Source organism: Urocitellus parryii, chromosome 2 (assembly GCF_045843805.1).
Source record: "Urocitellus parryii isolate mUroPar1 chromosome 2, mUroPar1.hap1, whole genome shotgun sequence".
Taxonomy (NCBI): Eukaryota; Metazoa; Chordata; class Mammalia; order Rodentia; family Sciuridae; genus Urocitellus; species Urocitellus parryii.
The window spans coordinates 38481516-38503408 of NC_135532.1; the positions used below are offsets into that span (position 1 = coordinate 38481516).

General features: G+C 33.7%; 1 protein-coding gene across 2 annotated transcripts in view; it reads right to left on the reverse strand.

Moving 5' to 3' along the window:
- Fndc3a (fibronectin type III domain containing 3A) overlaps positions 1 to 21893 on the reverse strand; it is a 161204-nt gene that overhangs the window by 28776 nt on the left and 110535 nt on the right. For both annotated transcript variants that reach the window (XM_026393672.2, XM_026393673.2), the window contains 9 exons: positions 19154 to 19423; positions 17166 to 17224; positions 14524 to 14681; positions 12251 to 12310; positions 11154 to 11292; positions 6834 to 6887; positions 4297 to 4421; positions 2396 to 2570; positions 223 to 309 (listed from right to left, as the gene is read on the reverse strand). In XM_026393672.2, coding sequence (XP_026249457.1) covers positions 223 to 309; positions 2396 to 2570; positions 4297 to 4421; positions 6834 to 6887; positions 11154 to 11292; positions 12251 to 12310; positions 14524 to 14681; positions 17166 to 17224; positions 19154 to 19423 — 1127 coding nt within the window. The remainder of the gene's footprint in view (positions 1 to 222; positions 310 to 2395; positions 2571 to 4296; positions 4422 to 6833; positions 6888 to 11153; positions 11293 to 12250; positions 12311 to 14523; positions 14682 to 17165; positions 17225 to 19153; positions 19424 to 21893) is intronic.

A 21893-nucleotide genomic window follows, 5' to 3' on the forward strand; every position in this document is an offset into this window, starting at 1 on the left:
AAGTATGATGTAATACAAAAGTAAAACAAAAAAGCTTGTTAGAATAGATCAATTACTTATGATTTAAAAACCAAAGAAATGAAGTATGTACTTAAAACAAGAACAATTAATACAAAAAACAAATATTTTAAGGGCTTTCAAAGCTTACCTTAAGTGCAAACTTGCCACAATGAAATCCATTATTCTGTATAATTAATATGCACTTACTAAAAAAAAGCCTACCTTAAATTTATACTTTGTACTACGTCTGAGATTTTTCACAGTGTAAGCAAGATCTTCTCCATCATACTTAGGCTTAAAACCATAACCCTGAAAAAGAAAAAAACAGAATCTTCATTAGATGTTTAACAGGAGAAATATAGGGAGACCCAGGTTTCTCCTCTTCATCTCCTGTTAGGTGCAATGTAATTAATACTCTGCTATTCTCATGTTGATGCTTCTATCCTGAGTGCATGGACCCAGAAATGCTAGTGAACCGTTGTAGAATGAAGAAGGAGATTACTTAAATTTTCAATAAATATAGCAGCCAAGAGAAGATCCTTGTGTTGAGGGAGGAAAAGGGGTCAAAGGCAACTTCTCCATCAGTTACCTATCCCAAGAACTAAAGGGAAGTTTCCAGATGTTACACAAAAGCTAATCAGTGTGTAACTATTTAATAGTTTAATTTGTCCTGAATGTGTTGTATTCAGGTGAATAAAGCAATGGCTGGTTGTACTGGCAGGTGAGGATACTTCTCAGGTTTGAGACTGCTATTTATAGTTCCAATGACAATGCTTTACTGTTTTACCAATGCTATCATTTTTAAAATTTTAAAAGTTTAATTTGTCCTCAATGTACTGTGTTCAGGTGAATAAATCAATGGTTGGGTGTACTGGCAGGTGAGGATACTGCTCAGGTTTGAGCCACTCTTTACAGTTCTAGTGACAATGCTTTACTGCTTCCCTAATGTTATCATGTTTAAAATTTTAAAAAACTGACATACAATTCATACATAAAATTCCACTGTTTCATAGTAATATAATTCAAAGGTGCACAAGATTGTGTAGCCATCACCCAAACCCTAATTCCAGAATCAAGCCTGTCCTTTTTTGGTTAGCAGTTACTTTCCCCTCTTTTCATCCATTTTCTGCTTCCATCAATTGTCAATTCGTACAAGCGGAATCACACAATATTTGGTCTTTTGTGACTGGTTTTCTTACTTAGTACAATGATGTGAAAATTCATTCATGTTCTGGCATGTTATCAGTATTCCCCTTTTTATGGCTGAATGATATTTCACTGTATAGGGTATACCACATTTTGTTTATTCATTTATCCACTGATGGACATGAGTTACTTCTACTTTTTATTTTTTGAGACAGGGTCTTGCTACATTGTCCAGTGCATGCTAGGCAAGTACTTTAGCACTGAGCTACATCCCCAGATGAACTCTTGGACTCAAGCAAAACACTTGCCTCACCCTCCAGAGTAGCCAGGACTACAGGTATGAGCCACTGTTCCTGGCTCTGCTTCAGTTTTTGGCTAGCACAAAAAATGCTATTATGAACATTAGTGTACTTTTTTTTTTTTTTTTTTTTTTTTTTTAACAATGACGAGGATAAAACCAAGGCCCTTGTGCATACTAGGCATTAACTCTACTACTGTGCTATATATCTTATCCTCTGTACAAATTTTAATCAATATGTGTTTTCAGACTATTGCTATTTTGACCCATATTGTTTCAAAGTAGTTTTGAAAAACTATGGAACTACAAAGATGCTATGTCCGTTGAAAACTAAAAAATAAACTTTAAAATTTTTTTTTAAAAAAGAAAAACTATGGAACTAAAGAAAGAAATAACAGAATATACCCTCTTATTCAGCTAGGTTCTAGCTCACAGAAGACGAGCAACAAGTATCCATTCAGGCTACACTTCGTCTCACGTAAGACTCTTAAATCTTCTGTGACACTTTGAGAAGTAGCATATAATTATAGTTGGAGAAGGTAGACTTTTCCTCATCTTTTAAAGGTGCTTTGCCTAGTAGGAGGCTGTGATCTTCTCCCTCCCCAAAATATTTTCCCCAAAATGGATAGATTTTCTTCTTCTGCAGTGCATGCTAGGCAAGTGCTTTAGCACTGAGCTACATCCCCAGATGTTAAATGAATACATTTAAAGTATAATCTATGCTTTTTTCCCCCAGTACATATACACTCAAAAAATAAATGACTTTTTTACATTTGAGGAAAACAAAAGATTGAGTTCTCCCTCATTCCCAACTCCTCCCAAATAATAATAAAAAGGCCTAAAGGGACTTGGGGCAGGAGCTAACTATTGTGGCAATATTTATTTATCTGAAGTATTATGTTACACTAAAATGTTTTCAATACCCTATTTAAAATACATATTCATACTTACTGAAGTTTCTTCTTCCATCTCTAAAATATAAGAAATTCCTTCATCTGACGGTGTTCCTGAGGGTTTACTCCACTGTAAGGACAACCAAGTAACTCCGGCCTTTGCTAATACAGGACTTGCTGGCATAGAAGGGGCACAGCCTGAGGTGTAATATAAGACTTCTTCACTAAAACCACTGTTGAAACAAACAAGTTTTAAAGAAGAATAACAAGAATTATTTTTATAACTAAGGAATAAATTTTTGACTAATGTTATTTTTTTGAAAATGAAAATTTTTATTTTTGTAGTATGGAGGGGTCGGTCAAACCCAGAGCCCTGAACATACTAGGCAAGCGCCCTGTCACTGTCACTGAGCTACATCACCAACCCCAGAAAATGAAAACTTTTGATGGTTATTACAATCCAAATAATTTATCTTGGATTTGATAATATCTTCAAAGTTAACCAGGTTAAATATCAAAAAGTGAATTAGTATTCTTTAAAAAATGTAGTGGTTGTAGTGATGCATGCCTATAATTCCAGCGACTTGGGAGGATGAAGATGGAGGATCCCAAGTTTTTTTTAAGAGACAGAGAATTTTTTAATATTTATTTTTTAGTTTTCAGTGGATACAACATCTTTATTTTTATGTGGTGCTGAGGATCGAACCCAGCACCCCATGCATGACAGGCGAGTGCGCTATTGCTTGAGCCACATCCCCAGCCCCAAAGTTTTTTTTTTTTTAATATTTTTTTAGTTGTAGAAGATGGACATAATACCTTTATTTTTATGTGGTGCTGAGGATTGAACCCGGTGCTTCACACGTGCAAGGCACAACCCCAGCCCCAGAATATCCCAAGTTTGAGATGAGCCTCAGCAACACAGTGAGGCCTTAAGCAACTTAGCAAGACCCTCTCTCAAAATAAAAAATAAAAAGAGCTGGGATGTGGCTCAGTGGTAAAGTGCCTGTGAGGCAATGTTAGCTGCGAATGCTGGTATAAGCTATAATTCCAGCTATTTAGGAGGCTGAAACAAGAGAATCTAAAGCTCAAGGCAGCCTGGGTAACTTAGTGAGACACAGACTTAGAATAAAAAGATGGGGTTATGGCTCAGTGTTTGTCTTGTGTGAGGCCTTGGGTTCAATTTCAGATACTGCCAAAAAAACCAAAAATAAAACAAAGTAATAACAAAATGAAACAAACAAACAAACAAAACCCACCAGAACAAACAAAAACCAACAACAAACTTCAGTACTGTTCAACTTTCCTATCTTTTTTTTGTTTTTGTTTTTTGTGGTGTTAAGGATTTGAACTCAGGGGCCTCAGTATGCTAGGCAAGCACTCTACTGCTGGGTTATATCCCCAAATCAAGACTTTATATTTTAATTACCTAGTCAGTGAAGAAATACACACTTATATGAAAGGTGTGAACACAGTAATAGTAACAGACTTCTATTGGTACAAACATACTTTCATATAATGCCATTTATATGAAACAGAAAATGCAAATTCTTGATTAGATAATTAAATACACCTGCCCTCATAAAGGTGAGTAGGGTTATCTCTAGAATATAAATAATTTCAATATGATTCTCTTTGTATTTAAATCATTCATCTTAGATGCGCTTGGAATTTAACAGACTTAAACAAAACAATGAAAGCACATATGCTGAGAATTAATACAAAACTTCTTAGTCACAGGTGAATGTTTTAATTTATATTTGAAATTGGAAAAGTTGCTAACTTTATTCTTACCTGCGGCACTCACAAAACTAAGAAATTCTCTTACAGCTTTTGTTAATATTGTAACTATGTCAACAAAATAGAGCAGAATTTCTAGTGGATAATTTGAACTGAATAAGCATGCATCTGAATGAAGTTGAACAGATATCTCCAATATTTATTTTATAAAATATGTCTTACCTTGTACCATAGTCATTTTTGGCTGATAGTCTAAATTTACAACCCATTGCTGGTGACAGTTTAGTAATTTTAAATTGCTTCTGTAAGCCCGTGTAACACTGACAAAATTCTCCATTTCCTTTTCCCTAAAAGAAATGGTTACATCGTGCATATTATTTTAAAAAAAGGCAAATCCACATCAATTCCTTCTTGATATTAGCTAGTATACATTAAAAATCATTTGTTACATGTAAATCATGGATCTTAAGAAAAGTATGTGACATATATATATGTATGTGTATATGTGTATGTATATATATGTATGTATATATATATAATACTTCATCAAGTGCAGAATTAAAGAAAGTAGAAAGTAGGTATATTTGTATAGCTTATTGAATTAAGTACAGTGTTTTAGATAATGCTAGACCTAGCCATAATAAAAAAAAAACTCTTTCCAGGAATGATCTTATAATCTTCACAGGGGACACTGGTAGTAGTGGAAACAGAATGGCAATTAAAGCGGCAGCTTTTCTTCAACCTATGAAAAGTTCTATGCAAACAGGTTTTTTCTTTTTTCTCATTTCTTTTATCTTTTCTCCTTCTTGGCATTGAAGAGTGAACTCAGGGGCACTTTATGACTGAGTTACATCCCCAGAATGCCCTCTCCCGCAACTTCCACCTTTTTAAAAGTTTTAAATTTTGAGACAGGTTCTCACTATGTGGCTTGGGGCCTTGTTTAATTGCTGAGGCTGGCTTTGAACTTGTGATCCTCCTGCCTTAGTTATTTGAGTCATAAGCAACAGTTTGGATTATTCAGCAAGGTTTGGCTGAATACGGTTTTAAGAAAAGATCTCTACTTATCCTCAAATCTCATCCTAGATACTGCTAAGTACCTTTAAATGAAGATTTGGAGGAGCCACTGATTAGACTTGGCACTGAAAGAATCCTAGCAACACCGAAGACAGAATAGCCCTTCTAGGTAATAAAAAGGGAGAAAGAAATATCGGGTAGGCTCAGGACAACTAGTTTTAGAAATGTAGGGTGCTGAGTAAAATTGACAAGTTTCTTGTTCTCCACCCATTTTTCTTTTCTTTTTTTTTTGGTGCTTGGGGATTTGAATCCAGGGCTTCATGCATGCCAGGCAAGCACTTTACCACTGAGCCACATCCCCAGCCCCATTTTTCTTTATTGGGTTGGTAGAGGTAAAGGATGGTTAGGAAGACTCTTCAGAGAAAAACTTTAGCCTATACCTAGTTATTTCACAGAACTCGCTTATTACTTTTAATGGTACTTAGTTGAGTCTACTGAGTGGTATAAGTAGAAAATCATCTTTAAATGATAATTTGGCTTCTCAGCAGACATCATGGCTATAATGTCCTGTGTCAGTTCAAAGTCATACAGCATTAACTATAGTTTCTTGAATAATGTTAAACGCAATTGTGGATAACCAGGAACCTTGACTTGTTTCTGCTTTGACCAGAAATACTTTATTGATTAGTGATGGCACAAAAATTATCAAATCAGGAATTACTGCTCTATTTCTACTTGGTGCTAAATTTTACCAAATATTTTCTCATCATTTATCATGACAATAGTTTTCCTTCCATATTAATGTGATTCTGTTAATGTTAACAGAAATTTAAATTCTGGAATTAAAACCTTCTTGATTGTGCTTTTAACTATAACTGCTGCATACCCAAATTATCAATGGAATTTCTTTCTTTCTGGCCCCTTCTCTTAGGTATAAGAAGCAGGAAAAGAGAGAACAGGATTGCCAAGAGCAAAACAATGAACTTAACAGAAAGCTGAGTATGCTTTCTGTGCCAGGATGAATAATGGCTCCCAAAGATATCCAGGTCCTAATCCCTAGAATCTGTGAATGTTATGGTAGTGACAGGACTGAACAATATGACAAGTTAAGAATCCTGAGATGGGAGATGATCCTAGATTATCTGGTAGACCATAAATGGAATCAAAAGAGGGAGGCAGATAGAGATCTGAAGGCAGAAGATAAAAAAGTTGATGTGACAGTGGAAGCATGGGGAAGATAAGCAATGTCATCTGTCTATGAGGACAGCTTCCAAAAGCTGGTCAAAAGAAAGATTGTAGAGTCTCTGCTAGAGCCTCTGGAAGCAACAGAGTCAGGCTGACAACATGATTTTGGCCCAGTGAAAACCATTTTAGACTTCTGAACTCCCAAATTGTAAGAAAATACATATGCTGTTTCAAGTCATCAAGTTTACTGTAACAGAGGACATTCTATTACATTCTGTTACAGCAGCTGTAGGAAATAAATGTCCTTGTCATTAAGGCTGATGTAGGGAAAAAAATGCCTTCATCAAGATAATTCCATGACAGTTTTGATGGTGATTTAGTTAAAACAAAACAGAGAGGTGGTTCAGTCAGTAATGTTTTCTAAGAACACTATCAATCCACTTATACACCACATAAAACCATTCATATTTCTAAGAAAAAATAAATAAAAACAAAAATGTTATTTTTGTCTGAAGACATATACATAATCTTAATCATTTAAAAAGATTAAATTTGCTTACCTCATCCCATTCTAAAATAAAGCTTTGGATTTTAGAACCATTGTCACTAGGTGCCTACAATAAATACCAAAAAACAACAACAAAAAGAATACAAATTAGTACTTTCATAAATGATACCGCAATCTAAGCTAAGGGATCTATTTTATATTGTGGATGTTCTCTGTGACTTAGTCCTGGAAAAGTATCCATAGAAAAACAAGAGGCTACAAATTTTTGTGAACACAGAATAATCCTTTAGCAAGAACTATCCGAATATTCATAATCCTTAAAAAAAATCACTTTGCTCTTCTCTCAGGCTTTCAGTTCCTTTCAATCAATCCTATCATTATAATTAAACACGCACTTTAAAATTTATATGGAGGGCTGGGGCTGTGGCTCAATGGTAGAATGCTTGCCTGGCACGCATGAGGCACCAGGTTCGATCTTCAGGACCGCATAAAAATAAAGGTATTGTGTCTACCTACAACTATACTAAAAAATACATACAAAAAAAAATCTATATGGAGAGGTTGGGGCGGTAGCTCAGTGGTAGAGCACTTGCTTAACATGTGTGAGATACTGGGTTTGATTCTCAGCACTTGTATGAATAAATAAAATAAAGGTCTATCAACAACTAAAAAATATTTAAAGAAAAAAAATTTATATGAAATATTGTGTGATACACCAAAGAAGGAAGAACTAGGATGCTAAAAGGAACTCTGGATGTCTATGTGTAGATTCAATAAATCCATCACCTGAGATGAACAATTCAGTAATCTGCTTATCTTTAGGGGTGAAAATTAGAGTCTCCCTTGGCATTTTACTGCAGCATGTTATCACTAGAAATCAAGAATCTCAACCTTATTCTTAACTGAATTTTCTTCCTAAAATTTCAACTCATTTCATCTTTGTAGAACACATGATTATCACTGTTCTTACGACTTCATATTAGAAGACAACTGTGAAATTTTGCTTGTCAAAATTAAATAACTGTAAGTTTTGAAATGGTTCTGCGGAGAATTTGCCTCTATAATTTTCTGGAATCCATTTTTAATATAATAACTGTCAATAATATAAATAGCAATCAAGTATCACTAATTTTTTAAAATTTGTTATATATGATAGCAGAATGCATTACAATTCATATTACACATATAGAGCACATTTTTTCATATTCTGGTTGTACACAAAGTAGAACCACACCATTCATATCTTCATACATGTACTTAGGGTAATGATGTCCATCTCATTCCACCGTCTTTCCTACCCCCTCCCTTTTTTTCCCTCCCCTTTATCCTATCTAGAGTTCATCTAATCCTCCCATGCTCCCGCCTCCCCCTCAACCACATTATAAATCAGCATCCTTAAATCAGAGAAAACATTTGGTATTTGGGTTTTTGGGATTGGCTAATTTCACTTAGCATTATATTCTCCAACTCCATCCACTTACCTGCAAATGCCATGATTTTATTCTCTTTTAATGCTGAATAATATTCATATATATATATCACTTTTTTTAAGGATCACAAATTTTTTAATAATGTCTTTTATAAGTTTAAATTGTTGAATACTAACAGATCTTTCATCTTAAAAAATTAAACATACTATATAAGTTAAAGCAATATTCAACTCATTGGCATAGCAATGACAGTTAAAAGTGAACAAAATGAGAAGGGAGCAAAGAAAGGATTGTTGGGAGACTCTGATATAGAAGAGGAAAATAATTCAGACATAGAGACTGCAATAAGGGGTGTAAAAGAGGGGTGTAAAAATATTATTTCCCAAGAGTTAATGACTGCAGGTTGCTCTCATCTATGGTTGTTAAAAGTCTCACACTTTCCTTTCACATTAAAAAAAAAAAAAGTGAGGCTATTAAAATGTCTACCTTCTACAACCTGAGACCCATCTTCCAGCTTTTCTCCAAGTTGGAGGAGAAACTATGTTTACTTTAGCTCATTTAATCATCACAGCAATTCTAATATATTATTACCTAAATTTTACGACACAGGAAATGGGGACTTGGAAGAACATAAGTAAATTATCATAAATCACAAAGAGTCATTAGAATGAAGCAGAACTGATTTTGGTCTGTATGACTCCCAAACCAACATTCCTACCAAACAATATTCCAGAGGCTAAGCAGATTAGCCTGGCTCCTGGCAATTAAAGAGAGTAAGAGCCCAATCTCAGCTTTTTATTAACACCATTGCACTGGCAATTATAAACATCAATGGATAAAATACTTCCAACTGCTACCCCAAGTGCCAACTCATGTTGCTGTTCTTACTCCACACTAGTTTCCATTGGAATGCTTGTAGATTATGCAAGACAGCAGAGCCACAAGACTGGATACCAAGTCACTAAACTAATCAAGTTTTTGTCTTTTTTTTTTTTTTAAATATTTATTAGTTGTATTGGACACAATATCCTTATTTTACTTATTTATTTTTATGTGGTGCTGAGGATCGAACCCACGGCCTCTCACATGCTAGGCAAGCACTCTACGGCTGAGCCACAATCCCAGCCCAAGTTTTCTTCATCTTTAAAATTAAATAAAAACAGTAGTATTATGCTATTTATATTTTCTAGACATAACCAAGCATTATAAAAATTATCTGTTTAATCCTCTCAGCAACTCTGAGGTATTTAAAATTATGTCCAATAACATTAACACTGATGGCTCTTTCCTCAACTACCCAGATTACTGCGTATTTTCAGGGCCATTTCTATAAGAGTCCAAGTCTGTGTAACTTGAATAAGAAGCACTTGCTGCTTACATTGGGCTGTTGGCATATTGGTAAAGGTAGAAATTTCAGAACTGCATTTAGATTATCTTTAGAATGAAGAGTAGTGAAGGGATGTTACCCAAATGCCCTATCAATAGACAGGGCCCGAGCATATTCATCAATAAAAGGTCTTGCTACAACTAAAGAGTGATATGGAATAAAGTTAGCCATACTTTTTATTACAATGGAAATGTGTATATATTTGATTTGCATATACTCATGTACTTTAGTTTTTTTTAAACAATCAATTCCACATTTTTTTTCTATAGTTTTTTTTTAATATTTAAAAAAACTGAGTCTAGTTACTATGAATCTGATTTTAGGATAATATTTAGGATATAAAAGTATTATTACAAACTATTACAAACTCCACAGAACATTAAATATCCTCAGAACTAGGGGCTAACAAAGCTACTAATCAAGTAGAAAGCCCCAAATTCTCAAAAGCTTTCAGAGGAAAATTAGTAATAAGTTTTGTTCTTGAAAGTACATAATTAAATCATGGTAAGTGGTTATAGCTCACTGCAAACCAACGGTTGCTAACAGGGGTATTTCTTTGTAGAGAGTGTTTTGAAATTTTGTAAGGGGTATTTCTGATCTGATCACAATATGCAGGTGAAGTGGCTGATGGTTATAAGGTACTGAGAGCACTGTAGAATGTTGGACGATCAGTCCAATAAGAAATTGGTCCTTTCCTCTTATCACTTTTGGATGTCTTGTTAGATGTCCATGTAGGTGAAATATCTGTTTGTAATGATTAGAATCTAGAACTTACTTCCATTTGTTAAGGTATTTTTTTGTACAGTTTGGAAGACACTGACTTTTCCCAACATATAACTACTATGCACTTTGGGAAAGACTATTTAACTTTTAAAAAAATATTTAATTTTTAGTTTTAGTTGGACACAATGCCTTTATTTTACTTATTTATTTTTATGTGGTGCTGAGGATAGAACTCAAGGCCTTGCACATGCTAGACGAGCACTCTACTGCTGAGCCACAATCTCAGCCCAAGACTATTTAATTTTGTTCTGAAATATACCAAGACCTGCACACTATATATAAGAAATTAATGTCACAAATGAGAATACTGCTTATGGTATCTGAATAATCAATTCCACGTATTTTTTTCTATAATATCTTTGTGTGTATTTGGGCCCAAACATTGCTATATTAGAACATACAATATCCTATTAAGAATAGCTTTGTTTCTCCTTTAAGGCAGTTTTTTTTTTTTTTAATATTTAAAAAACTGAGTCTAGTTACCATGAATCTGATTTTAGGATAATATTTAGGATATAAAGGTATTATTACAAACTATTATAAATAGGAGTAGTAAATTAAGAATTATTGTAACGAATCTCAGTGTCATCACATGTACAAATACTAGGAAAAACCTGTAAGAGAATTATCTGAAGGTATAAGAATGCCTATTTCTTATATTTAAAGAACAAGTTGGCTTAAAGAATTTTCAGTCTTCAAAAACAATTGAAATTTCATACTATAGGCAGGGGGAGAAATGTACAGTTAGAACTACTTTACGAAATACTCTTACCTTCCATTGCAAAGTAAGTGAATTTTTGGTCCGATTGGCTATCCTTGGTGGATTAGGTATATCAGGTTCACAGCTCAAGGTAGTAAAGCTTTCAGCTTCTGAAGGAGTTCCCTTTATAGAATTGGACTCTGCCTGTACTCTAAGGGGATAAAATAGTTTTACCCTGTAGAATCACTGTAGCTTACTTTCAAAAGCATAATTTTAAAGTATTTTCAATAAGGTAGCTTTCTAAGTGTTCTATAAAGAAAATACAAAGAGATGATCCTTAAAAAAACAGTATAGACCAGTGGCTTTCTTTTTATTTTACTGAAACCCAAAGTAAGAAATGCATTTTAAATTGTAGACCTAACTATGTCTGTACATACCTGTAACAAGAATTTCTTAAAATAATAGTTCCTGAACCAATATTATTAATATACAGATAATTTCTATTTCATTTGATTCTATTTTGTTTTTTTAAAAATGTTGAATATAAACCACAAAATTAAATTGATGACTCAACAATGGTGGCAATCCAGTTTGAAAAATATTAGGCTAGACAAGACTTTGGGTTTAACCATGGAAAATTTACTTGAAGAGTTAATAGTTTAATAGGAATAATCCCAGCTATAAAAGCTTTTTAAAAACTAGGTGATTAACTAAATGTTATATTGGACCCTAGTTGGGGAAGCCCTAAAATTTATGTTTGGCAATATATATTGGAAAAATTATAAAACATTTTGAGTTACTCTTATTAAATTTGAAATTCTATGGTTTAGTATCTTATGCTCTTTCCAAAACACAATGCAGTAAGAATAAACCAAGTATAATTTGATTCTATTAACAAAAATTTCAAAAAGCTGGGACAAGTCTCCAGAACTAAATTAGATATGATATATTCTACAGATTCATTTCAATCCCTAGATCCTATAAACTCAGTGATTAAATCTTTCCTCACTATTACACTGAAGTTAAATGCTTTTGGTTATTTCTAGTCTAAAATTAATAAATTATATCCTATACTTACAAGGAAACTGTTAAGAAAAAACAAAAACCAAAAAACCAAAATCATAATTCTGTAATATATCATATAAAGGCAACATGAAGGAGTTCCTTACTTTGCATGGTAATCTGTAGCTGGTTTGAGATCATTTAATGTGACACTTGTTTCTTCTCCTCTGGTGGGGGAAAAAGAGTAATATTTCAGTGTTTGACAAATAAAGCATTTCCAAAGGATGTGTATTATACTGTTCTTTTTTTTTTTTTTTTTTTTTTTTTTTTTTGGTACCAGGGATTGAATCCAGAAGGGCTTAACCACTCAACTACATTCTTAGTCCTTTTTATTTTGAGACAGGTCTCCTGAAATTGCTTAGGGCCTTGCAAAATTGCTGAGGCTGGCTCTGAATTTGCAATCTTCCTGCCTCAGCCTCCTAATCCCCTGGGATTACAGGTATGTGCCACCGCACCCAACCTACTGTTTCTTTATTAACTAAAATCTTATTCAGATTTCATTAATATAGAATTCTTACTATTTTAAAACAGCAAAGTATGTTAAGCAAATCAAATGTGTAGACAAGGCTTTTTTTTTTTTTTGGTGTGGCGTTAGGGAAGATATTTAACTTTTGAGGAAATGGAATCATTGCTAAAAAATTTATTACTAAAAAATCCATTTTGTATATAATAACATGACTTTAATTATATATATCACTATTATATTTTTAAATACAGCAGCATACAAACTAAAATCATTTGCTACAACTATTATTTGAGTATGTAGCCACAAACTAATCTGTTCTCCATTTCTTCTCGATTGTTTTTTTGGAGAGCTGGGGATCAAACCCAGGGTTTGGCACATGCTAGGTAAGTACATTACCTCTGAGCTATACTTCCAGCCCCCACTTTCCTTTTTCTTTTATTTAAAAATCACTGTTCCCAGCTGGTTGTAGCGGTGAACACCTATAATGAGTGACTGGAAGCTGAGGCAAAGACCATAAGTTTCTGGCCAGCCAGATAAGCTTGGGAAACTTTGAGAGACTCTGTTTCAAAATTTAAAAAGTCGGGCTGGGGTCATGGCTCTGTGGTAGTGTGCTTGCCTACCACATGTGAGGCACTGTGTTTGATTCTCAGCACCACAGAAAAAATAAAATAATTAAAAACTTTTAAAAAGTCTGGGGATATAGCTCAGTGGTAGAGTGAACATAGGTTTAACCCTTGATACTGCCAAAACCAAAAACAAAACAAAACCCACTGTTCCCTCTTCTATTTCTTTCAACCAAATCACTCCTATTTTGTAGACTTCTTTCCTACCCTATGCCTCTCAGTTACACTGCTTCTTAAATCAAAACCAATAAATATGATGAAAAATAATGTCTTATCTATCAAAGTACAGTTTAATAAACTGGGCAATTATAGTAGCATCCCCAGAAAAAGACTTTAATTGGTGTAGGATAGTGGAGGTTACTATTGTGTTCCCTGCCTAGGCTGCAAATGGAAATAAATCCTTCTTCTTAGTAAACAGCCATATCTAACTAGAAACAGTCATGAATACAAAATTAGAAATAAACACAAGAAAATCTAAGGCAGGGCATTTTATAATTGTATGTGATGAAATGAGATTCACTAGGTAAGTTTCACTTTCTTCTTTTTAAAAAATATTTTATTTTTTAGTTTTAGGTGGACATAACATCTTTATTTTTCATATTTATGTGGTGCTGAGGATCGAACCCAGTGCCTCATGCATTATGGTGAGTACTCCCCAGCTTTTTCCTTTCTTCTTAACAGCTATTTTTTGAAAAAAAGATACCAAGGTGGATGATGTTGCCAGTGATCCTTGTCATGATCATTTAAATGACTAACCACCTCCTTAATCATCTTGATGGTGCTTAAACTGTAAGAAGTAATTGGCTTTACCTTTCATATTTTCCATTAGAATAAACAATTTCTATATTAAAAAGGCAGAAAAGTAATTTCTGGTACTAAGTTCATTTTACAATAGAATGTATATACAAGACTTAAATCCAAGTCCACAGAGGAGCAATGTAAATGCTCTATCCATTTACCTGAGTTCACAATTCAAAGTTCTCCATTTCTTGGTCTTGGGTTCTATATACTACAATTTATATTTAACGCATCAAGAATATATGAATATGAGACATTTATTAGGGAGCTGATGGTGGAAGAGCTGAATGTGGCCAATGAAAAAGATTGTTCTGAGGAGTATAGACAGAAATGTGTATCAGCCTTCATTATACAGCAAAATCACTATTGCTGGTCAATTTACAGATCCAAATAAAAGCATGAAGAAGGAAAATAGAACCAAATCAGAAATAACCTATTTATGATCAACCATTAATTTACATAATGGGAAGGAACAAAACTAACAAATACCTACACATAAAGACTTTTGTATTTCCCATCTTTTCCAGTACTCGAGACCAGAATTTCATAACTGTAGAGCTCTGGCACAGTAATCTGGTCTGTTTCGCCATTAATGAAGCTTGAAGGTGGTGACCAGGTAAGTACTACTGTCCTTGCCTGGATGTCTGAGGCCTGCAAAAACATAATGCATGCCATATTCAGTGATTTTCAATTGTTGGTCACTGTTTGAAAACTCCCATCCTCTGTCCACAAAGCCCAATGCACTACTTTTCCTTTAAATTTCAGCAATCATCCTTTCCTAGGAAAATTTCCCTAACATTCCTGCCAATGTTTAATCCCCCTATTACACATTGATAATACTCTCTGTTTGTTCTGGCACTTCAGTTATCATTTTACATTATACATTTACTGCATAATACTGACCATGAAACTAAGTTGAGTCAGGGGCTGTGTCTGTGTTCTCCATTCTATTTTCAATTTTGTCACAGGTTATTAAATGGATAGATATACACAAATGACCTGAAAGAGGACTGGATGAAAACTCAAACTTGGCATGATCAAGTTGAAAGAGTGGGTAAAAGGAGATTTATTTTTATTCTCTATATTTTTATATTACATCTTTTACCATAAAAAAGTCAACAACAGTAATAAACATATTCAGGATTCAATCTAAATCACTGGTACTTCTATGAAATTGCTTTTAAAATGGAGTGAAGTTATAGCCCTTTAAAGAAGCAGAGGAAGAAAAAGACTAATCAGAACAATTACTGTGGTGTTTTCCTTTCTAGTCTTTTCTTAAATTCTTTATAAACAGACTGTAATTATGGTGTCCAAACAGTATGGTCCTCAGTATTCCTTTTTCCCCACTTCTGTAAGAACATCTTCACATATTTCGTAATGCTTCAGTCATATATTTTAATGGCTCTTTCATTTTGTCCAGTAAAAACATGTCATGATTTAACTACACTTTCCTTTAGTTTTGCTTTTTGCTAATGCTAATGATGCAAGCTTTTTTTTGGTTTGCGTAGATTTTTATGGGGAAATGAGACTTCATGCAGCTTCAGAGGAGATCAGTTTATATTTCTTTTGATTATCAGTGAAGAATCCTTTCTGCTCTTAATGGTTTAAAAAATTCAATTTGAGCCGGGTGTTCTGGTACATGCCTATAATCCTAACCACCTGAGACGGTGAGGTAGGACTGCAACTTTGAGGCCAGCAAGACTGTGTCTCAAAATAAAAATAAAAAGGGCTGGGGTATAGCTCAGTTGTGGAGTGCTTGCCTAGCATGTGTGAGGCCCTGGGTTCGATATTCAATACTGCCAAAAATGGTCAATTTGTAGACTTGCTCCACTTCAATTCCAAGTACTTTTTCCTTCCCCTCTTCCCTCTCCCTGATTCCCCTCCTCTCCTGTATTGGTCTTCTTTCTACTTATTTATTTATTTGGCACTAGGGATTAAACCCAGGGGTGCTTAGCCACATGCCCAATCCTCTTTATTTTTTATTTTGAGACAGGGTCTTACTAAGTTACTTAGGACTTAATAAGTTGCTGAGGCTGGCTTTGAACTTGAGATCCTCCTGCTTCAGCCTCCTGAGCCTCTGAGATTTCAGGCATGTGCCACTGCACCTCACTATTCATTTAGTTTTAATTGGTGCATTATGGTTATATATAAAATTGGAATGCTCTGTAATTTATTCATACATGCACAAAGCATAATTTGGTCAATTTCATTCCCCTTTCCCTCATGTTTCTACTCTACTGATCTTCCTTCTATTTTTGCAAGACCCCTGCTTTTTAAAATTCCTTTTTCCTCTCTAGCTTCCACCTGAGGGAAAACATTTACCCCTTGACTTTCTGAGTTTGGCTTATTTCACTAAGCATGATATTCTCCAGTTCTATCCATTTACCAATAAATGATATAGTTTCATTCTTCTTTATGGTTGAGTAGAACTCAAATTGTGAATGTATGCTGCATTTTCTTTATCCATTTATCATTTATTTGTTGGCTGACAGGGACCTAGGCTGGTTCTGTAATTTGGCTACTATAAATTATGCTGCTATAAACAATGTTATGCACGTATCACTACAGCATGCTAATTATAGTTCTTTTGGATACATACCAAGGAGTAGGATAGCTGGGTCATATGGTAGGCAGGTTCTATCTTTATATAGCTTATTTTAAATGTATACAGATAATTTTATATAAGCCAATTCTGCTTCCACACATTTTTCTGATATTCTGCTTTATCCTATTATATCTATACTTATAAAGGGCTGGAAAATACTAATTATCTTCTAGTTTTTCTATTATTTGATTTTAACTCATTTTGCTTACAGAGTTAGCTGGATACATTTTACATGGAAATAATATAAATGGATTAAAACTATGATATCCAGTGTACCCACACTATCAGATCTCTGCCTATCCTAATGATAAGTAATATCATTTAGGATACATTGTATCCTTGCTTAAAAACAGAATGCTTTTCTTAATATTCTGCTTCACTGATTAATGTAGTTTTTCCTTAGGTCAAATCCATAATGACATATTATTGACCTCACACTTCTCATAAGTTTTAAATAAAGCCTGAATGAACATATACTAAATCAAACTCATCCCCCATATATAAATGCCAATAAAATATGAAATACTCACCACAGGTTTGACAATGTTGGAAAGAAGTGCTTCAAATGCTTTAGTTTCTTCATCTTTTTCTTAAAACAAAACAAATTAAAATAAACTTAAATACAATCCTTTCTTCCTCTAAAACATGTCTTATAAAACTAGGTTGGTATTTGAGATTTTATTTTCTAGTTTTTTTAAAAAAATATTTTAAATTGTAGATGGACAAAATATCTTTATTTTACTTATTTATTTTTATGTGGTTCTGAGGATCAAACACAGTGCCTCACACATGCTAGACAAGTGCTCTACCACTGAATTACACCCCCGACCTCCTTATTTTCTAGTTTTTTATCCTTAGTTCATACAGTGCAATTTGTGGTCCTTTAGTATTTGTCTACTTCAATTTCTATTTTAAGTTCAACCATGATTATTAATTATAACTACATATCTTTATGCACATATCTATGCACACAATTATACACATAGACACACACAATATGTATATACACATACATAGGTGAACAATAAGCTTTTCTTATAAAAAGTATATTTTTGCTGGATGGGGCACATGCCTGTAATCCCAGCAGCTCAGTAGGCTGAGACAGGAGGATCGTAAGTTCAAAGCCAGGCTCAGCAAAAGCAAGGTGCTAAGCAACTCAGTGAGACCCTGCTCTAAATAAAATATAAAAAATAAGGATGGGGATGTGGCTCAGTGGTCATGTACCCCTGAGTTCAATTCCTGGTACCAAAAAAAAAAAAAAAAAAAGTGTATTTCGATTCACAGTATAAAAAATACTCTCTTCTTTGGAAGTTTTGATTTGCCAATCTTGAGCAACTTATTAAGTTAACTAAGAATTTTTCATGTCATGCCATAACTGTGGTTTCCCCAAACAGGAATATAATTTGCTCAACCATAACTGATACCACTGACAAACATGAAAGTTTAGCTTAATTCTTTGGAAACATCTGTGCTGAAAATGATCAGGAAGTCTCAAAGCTGAAGTAGATGTTATTAATATATAAGCCACAAAAGGCCATTAGAGCATTATTTAAAATTTATTAATGAGGAATTAAAATTTTAAGGAAAAGGAAGATGGGAAGAGTTACCATGGCTGACATTTTGAAAATTTCCTCAAAGCTGAAAGCATCTGAGCTCCTAGTCAAATATTAGCTACATTATTTGATAATCAAACATTCTAAGAATTAGGAGTATAAGTTTAGATAAACATTCAAGAACTGAGAAAGTTATGGGATTAGTATTTATGAAATGGCAGGTTAGTATGCTTCATCATCTCTGAGAAAACTGTTTAAAGTTTGAACTGATCTACCATTAGAAATGAAAGGAGATATAGTCAGTATCTAAGAAATCCCAAAGAACATACATACAGAAACTACAGAAGTCAAGATAAGTAGTAGTAAGAATTAATGTTATAGTCTTGGGTACTAACTTCATGTTGTAGGCATAATTGAAGATAGGTTATTTGTTAATCCAGTTTATATTTAGTTTATAGAGATTGAACCTAGTATATATAAAAAATAGTGTTCAGAGTTCATCTGGTGAACAGACTAGGGGAAGGATCCAAAGTAAATAGTATTTTAAAAGAAAAAACTTTTCAAAGGAATGAAGAATTACTATAGAGTATGTAGAGGAACTTGTTAAGGACAAATCTATTGGAGATTTACACATAAAAGAAGTTTGGAGAAATAAAATTTTGATAAAAACCAGGTTAACCTTATCAAAGATCTAGAAATAGAAGAAATGGAATCTGGATTAACATTATCTGAGCATGCTTATCTATCAGTAAAATTTATGATATAAGTGAAATTCCTGAGATTTCCTAAATTATCAAAAGCAGCAGATTAGTAACAAAACCTTTCTCATATTTAAGAAATGTTAGGGTATGAATCTAGTTTACTTGGACCAGGACAAAATGACTGAAAAATCAGAATATAATTTTAGTAGGTTAAACAATGATGAAAAGTATCAGTGACAATGGCTGAGTATTTTAAATCCTTACCTTCTAGTTCTGTATCCACTTGTATACAACCTTTCACTTTTCCCGATTTGTTTTTTGCTGATCCTGTGTTTATACCACTGGCAGTCTGCCCTTTTATAAGTCCATTGTGTTCATTTATGGGAGAAGGGCATTTCTGGGGTGATGATGGTGGACTGCTCATTTTATCCTTCTGTGTTCCTTGGCGATCCTTTAATTTTTTCTGCAAACGTTCATACGTTTTGCTAGATCTTTCATCTCTAAAGTTGGATCTTCCATGTGTAGAGTGAGCATCTAGGAAGAAATAAAAAGCAAATGTTAAGATCACTTTCCCTAAATAAGTTCATGACATGAGAACAGATTAGGAAGTAAGTCTAACATTTCTTTTTTTCATTGTTCCCAACTACTGATCTCCATAAAAATAGCTTGATGGTATGCTATGATTATCACAAGTGAAAAATGAGACTTACATGTCCACAGTTGTTTGACATTTACTCTACTGTAAGCTATTGATTTTCACGTCTCTTAAAAAAAAATCAAACATAAGTAAAAATAAAACACTGCCTGACTAAATTCCTTTATGATTTAAAAAAGGAAATCATCACTGAAAAAGATTTAGAGTTAGCAAAAAGAAACAAGCTGGACTTGAGGGGATGCAGTTGTGGCTCAGTGGCAGAGCGCTTGCCTAGCTCTTTCGAGGCCCTGAGTTCAATCCTCAGCCCCACATAAAAATAAATAAAGGTATTGTGCCCACTACAACTAAAAAATAAATATTAAACAACAACAAAAAACCCTTAGAAGGAAACAAAGGTATACATTTGATTTACCTTGGAATAGGCAATAGTTTCTTAGATAAGAATCCAAAGCACAAAGCAAACCAAGAAAAAATAAATTGGACTTTATCAAAATTAAAAACTTTTCTGTATCAAAGGCTGCCATGAGGGAAATGAAGAGATAAAATGAGAGAAAATATCTACAAATCATGTATCTGATAAAGACACTTGTAACCAGAATATGACTTGTAACCAGAATATGTAAAGCAAAATTCAATAAAATTGGTAAAGAGCCAGGTGTCATGGCACATGCCTGTAATCTCAATTATTTGGGAGGCTGAGGCAGGAGTTTGAGAACAGCATGGGCAACTTAGCGAGACCTTGTCTCAAAATTAAAAAAAAAAAAAAAAGCAGCTCAGTGGTAAAGCACCCTGAGTTCAACTCCCAGTGCCAAAAAAGAAAAAGATGGGGGTGGGTGGGTAAAGAATATGAATAAACTTTCTCCACAGAAGACACAAAAGGCCAATGAGCACAAAAAAGATGCTCAACATCAGCAGTCATTAGAGAAAAGCAAACCAAAACTATGATGAGGGCTGAGGTTACAGCTCAGTGGTAGAGTGCTCACCTTGCATGTGTGAGGCACTGGATTCAATGCTCAGCACTACATTAAAATAATAATAATAATAATAATAATAATGGTACCATGTTTATCTACTATGACTAAAAAAAATTTTAAAAACTAAAAAAAAAAAAAAAAAAGAAAAGAAAAGAAAACCCGACTACGATGAGATAAAACTTTACATGTAACAGGTTGGCTATCAAAATTTGAGACAATAAAAGTTTTGTCAAGGATGTGGAAGAATTGGAACCCTCACATATTGCTAGTGAGGATATCTAATGGTGTAATTACTGAGTGTGCTTGTTCCCCAATAAACTAAAAAGAATTAACACATGATAGAGAAATTCCATTCTAAGGTATATACCCAGAAGTGAAAACAAGTCAATATAAAATCTTGTTCATAGACAAAAACTGAAAATAATCCAAATGTCCATCAACTAATGAATAAACAAACAAAATGTTCTATATCCCTTAATATAGTATTACTGAACTGTAAGAAGGGGTGAAATAACTACCATATGTGATAATACAGAGGAACATCAAAATTGTGAAAAAACCTAGACAATTTTTTTTTTTTGGGGTACTGGGAATTAAACCCAGGGTGCTCTACCACTGAGCTACAATCCCAGCTCTTTTTATTTTCAGACAGGATCTTGTTAAGTTGCTGAGGGTCTCCCTAAGTTACTGAGGCTAGCCATGAAATTGAGATCTTCTTGCCTAAATCTCTAGATTATACCCAGTCGCTGGATTATACCCAGGTATGCACCACCATGCCTGACTGGCTGTGTGAACATTTTAATGAAAATTTTATATGCAATACATATATTGTACATACATTTAAGTGACTTGTTGCAAAAGAGGCAAATTTACAAAGACACAGTTTGGGAGGAAAAGAGGAAATTGGGACTATTAATAGGTATAAGGTTTCTTTTTTGGGATGAAAGAAATGTTCTATAATGAGATAGTGGTAGTAAGGGTAGTATATACAGGTTGGGCATCCCTAATTAAAAAATCTGAAATCTGAAGTGCTCCAAAATCTGGAACTCTTGAGTGCTGACCATGACATCACAAATGGAAAATCCCACACCTGACTTTATGGAATGGGTTGTACAAAGTTATTAAAGTATTGTATAAAAATTACCTTTGGATTATGTATGAAAGGTATATATGAAATGTAAATGAATTGTGTGTTTAGAGTTGGGTCCCATTCCCAAAATATCTCATTTTATATATGAAAATACTCCAGAATCTGAAATATTTCTGGTCCCAAACATTTTGAATATGGGATACTCATCCTGCAGAGAATATGCTAAAAACCATTGAAATGTACAATAACTATTATGTGAATTATAACTTAACAAAACTAATAAAA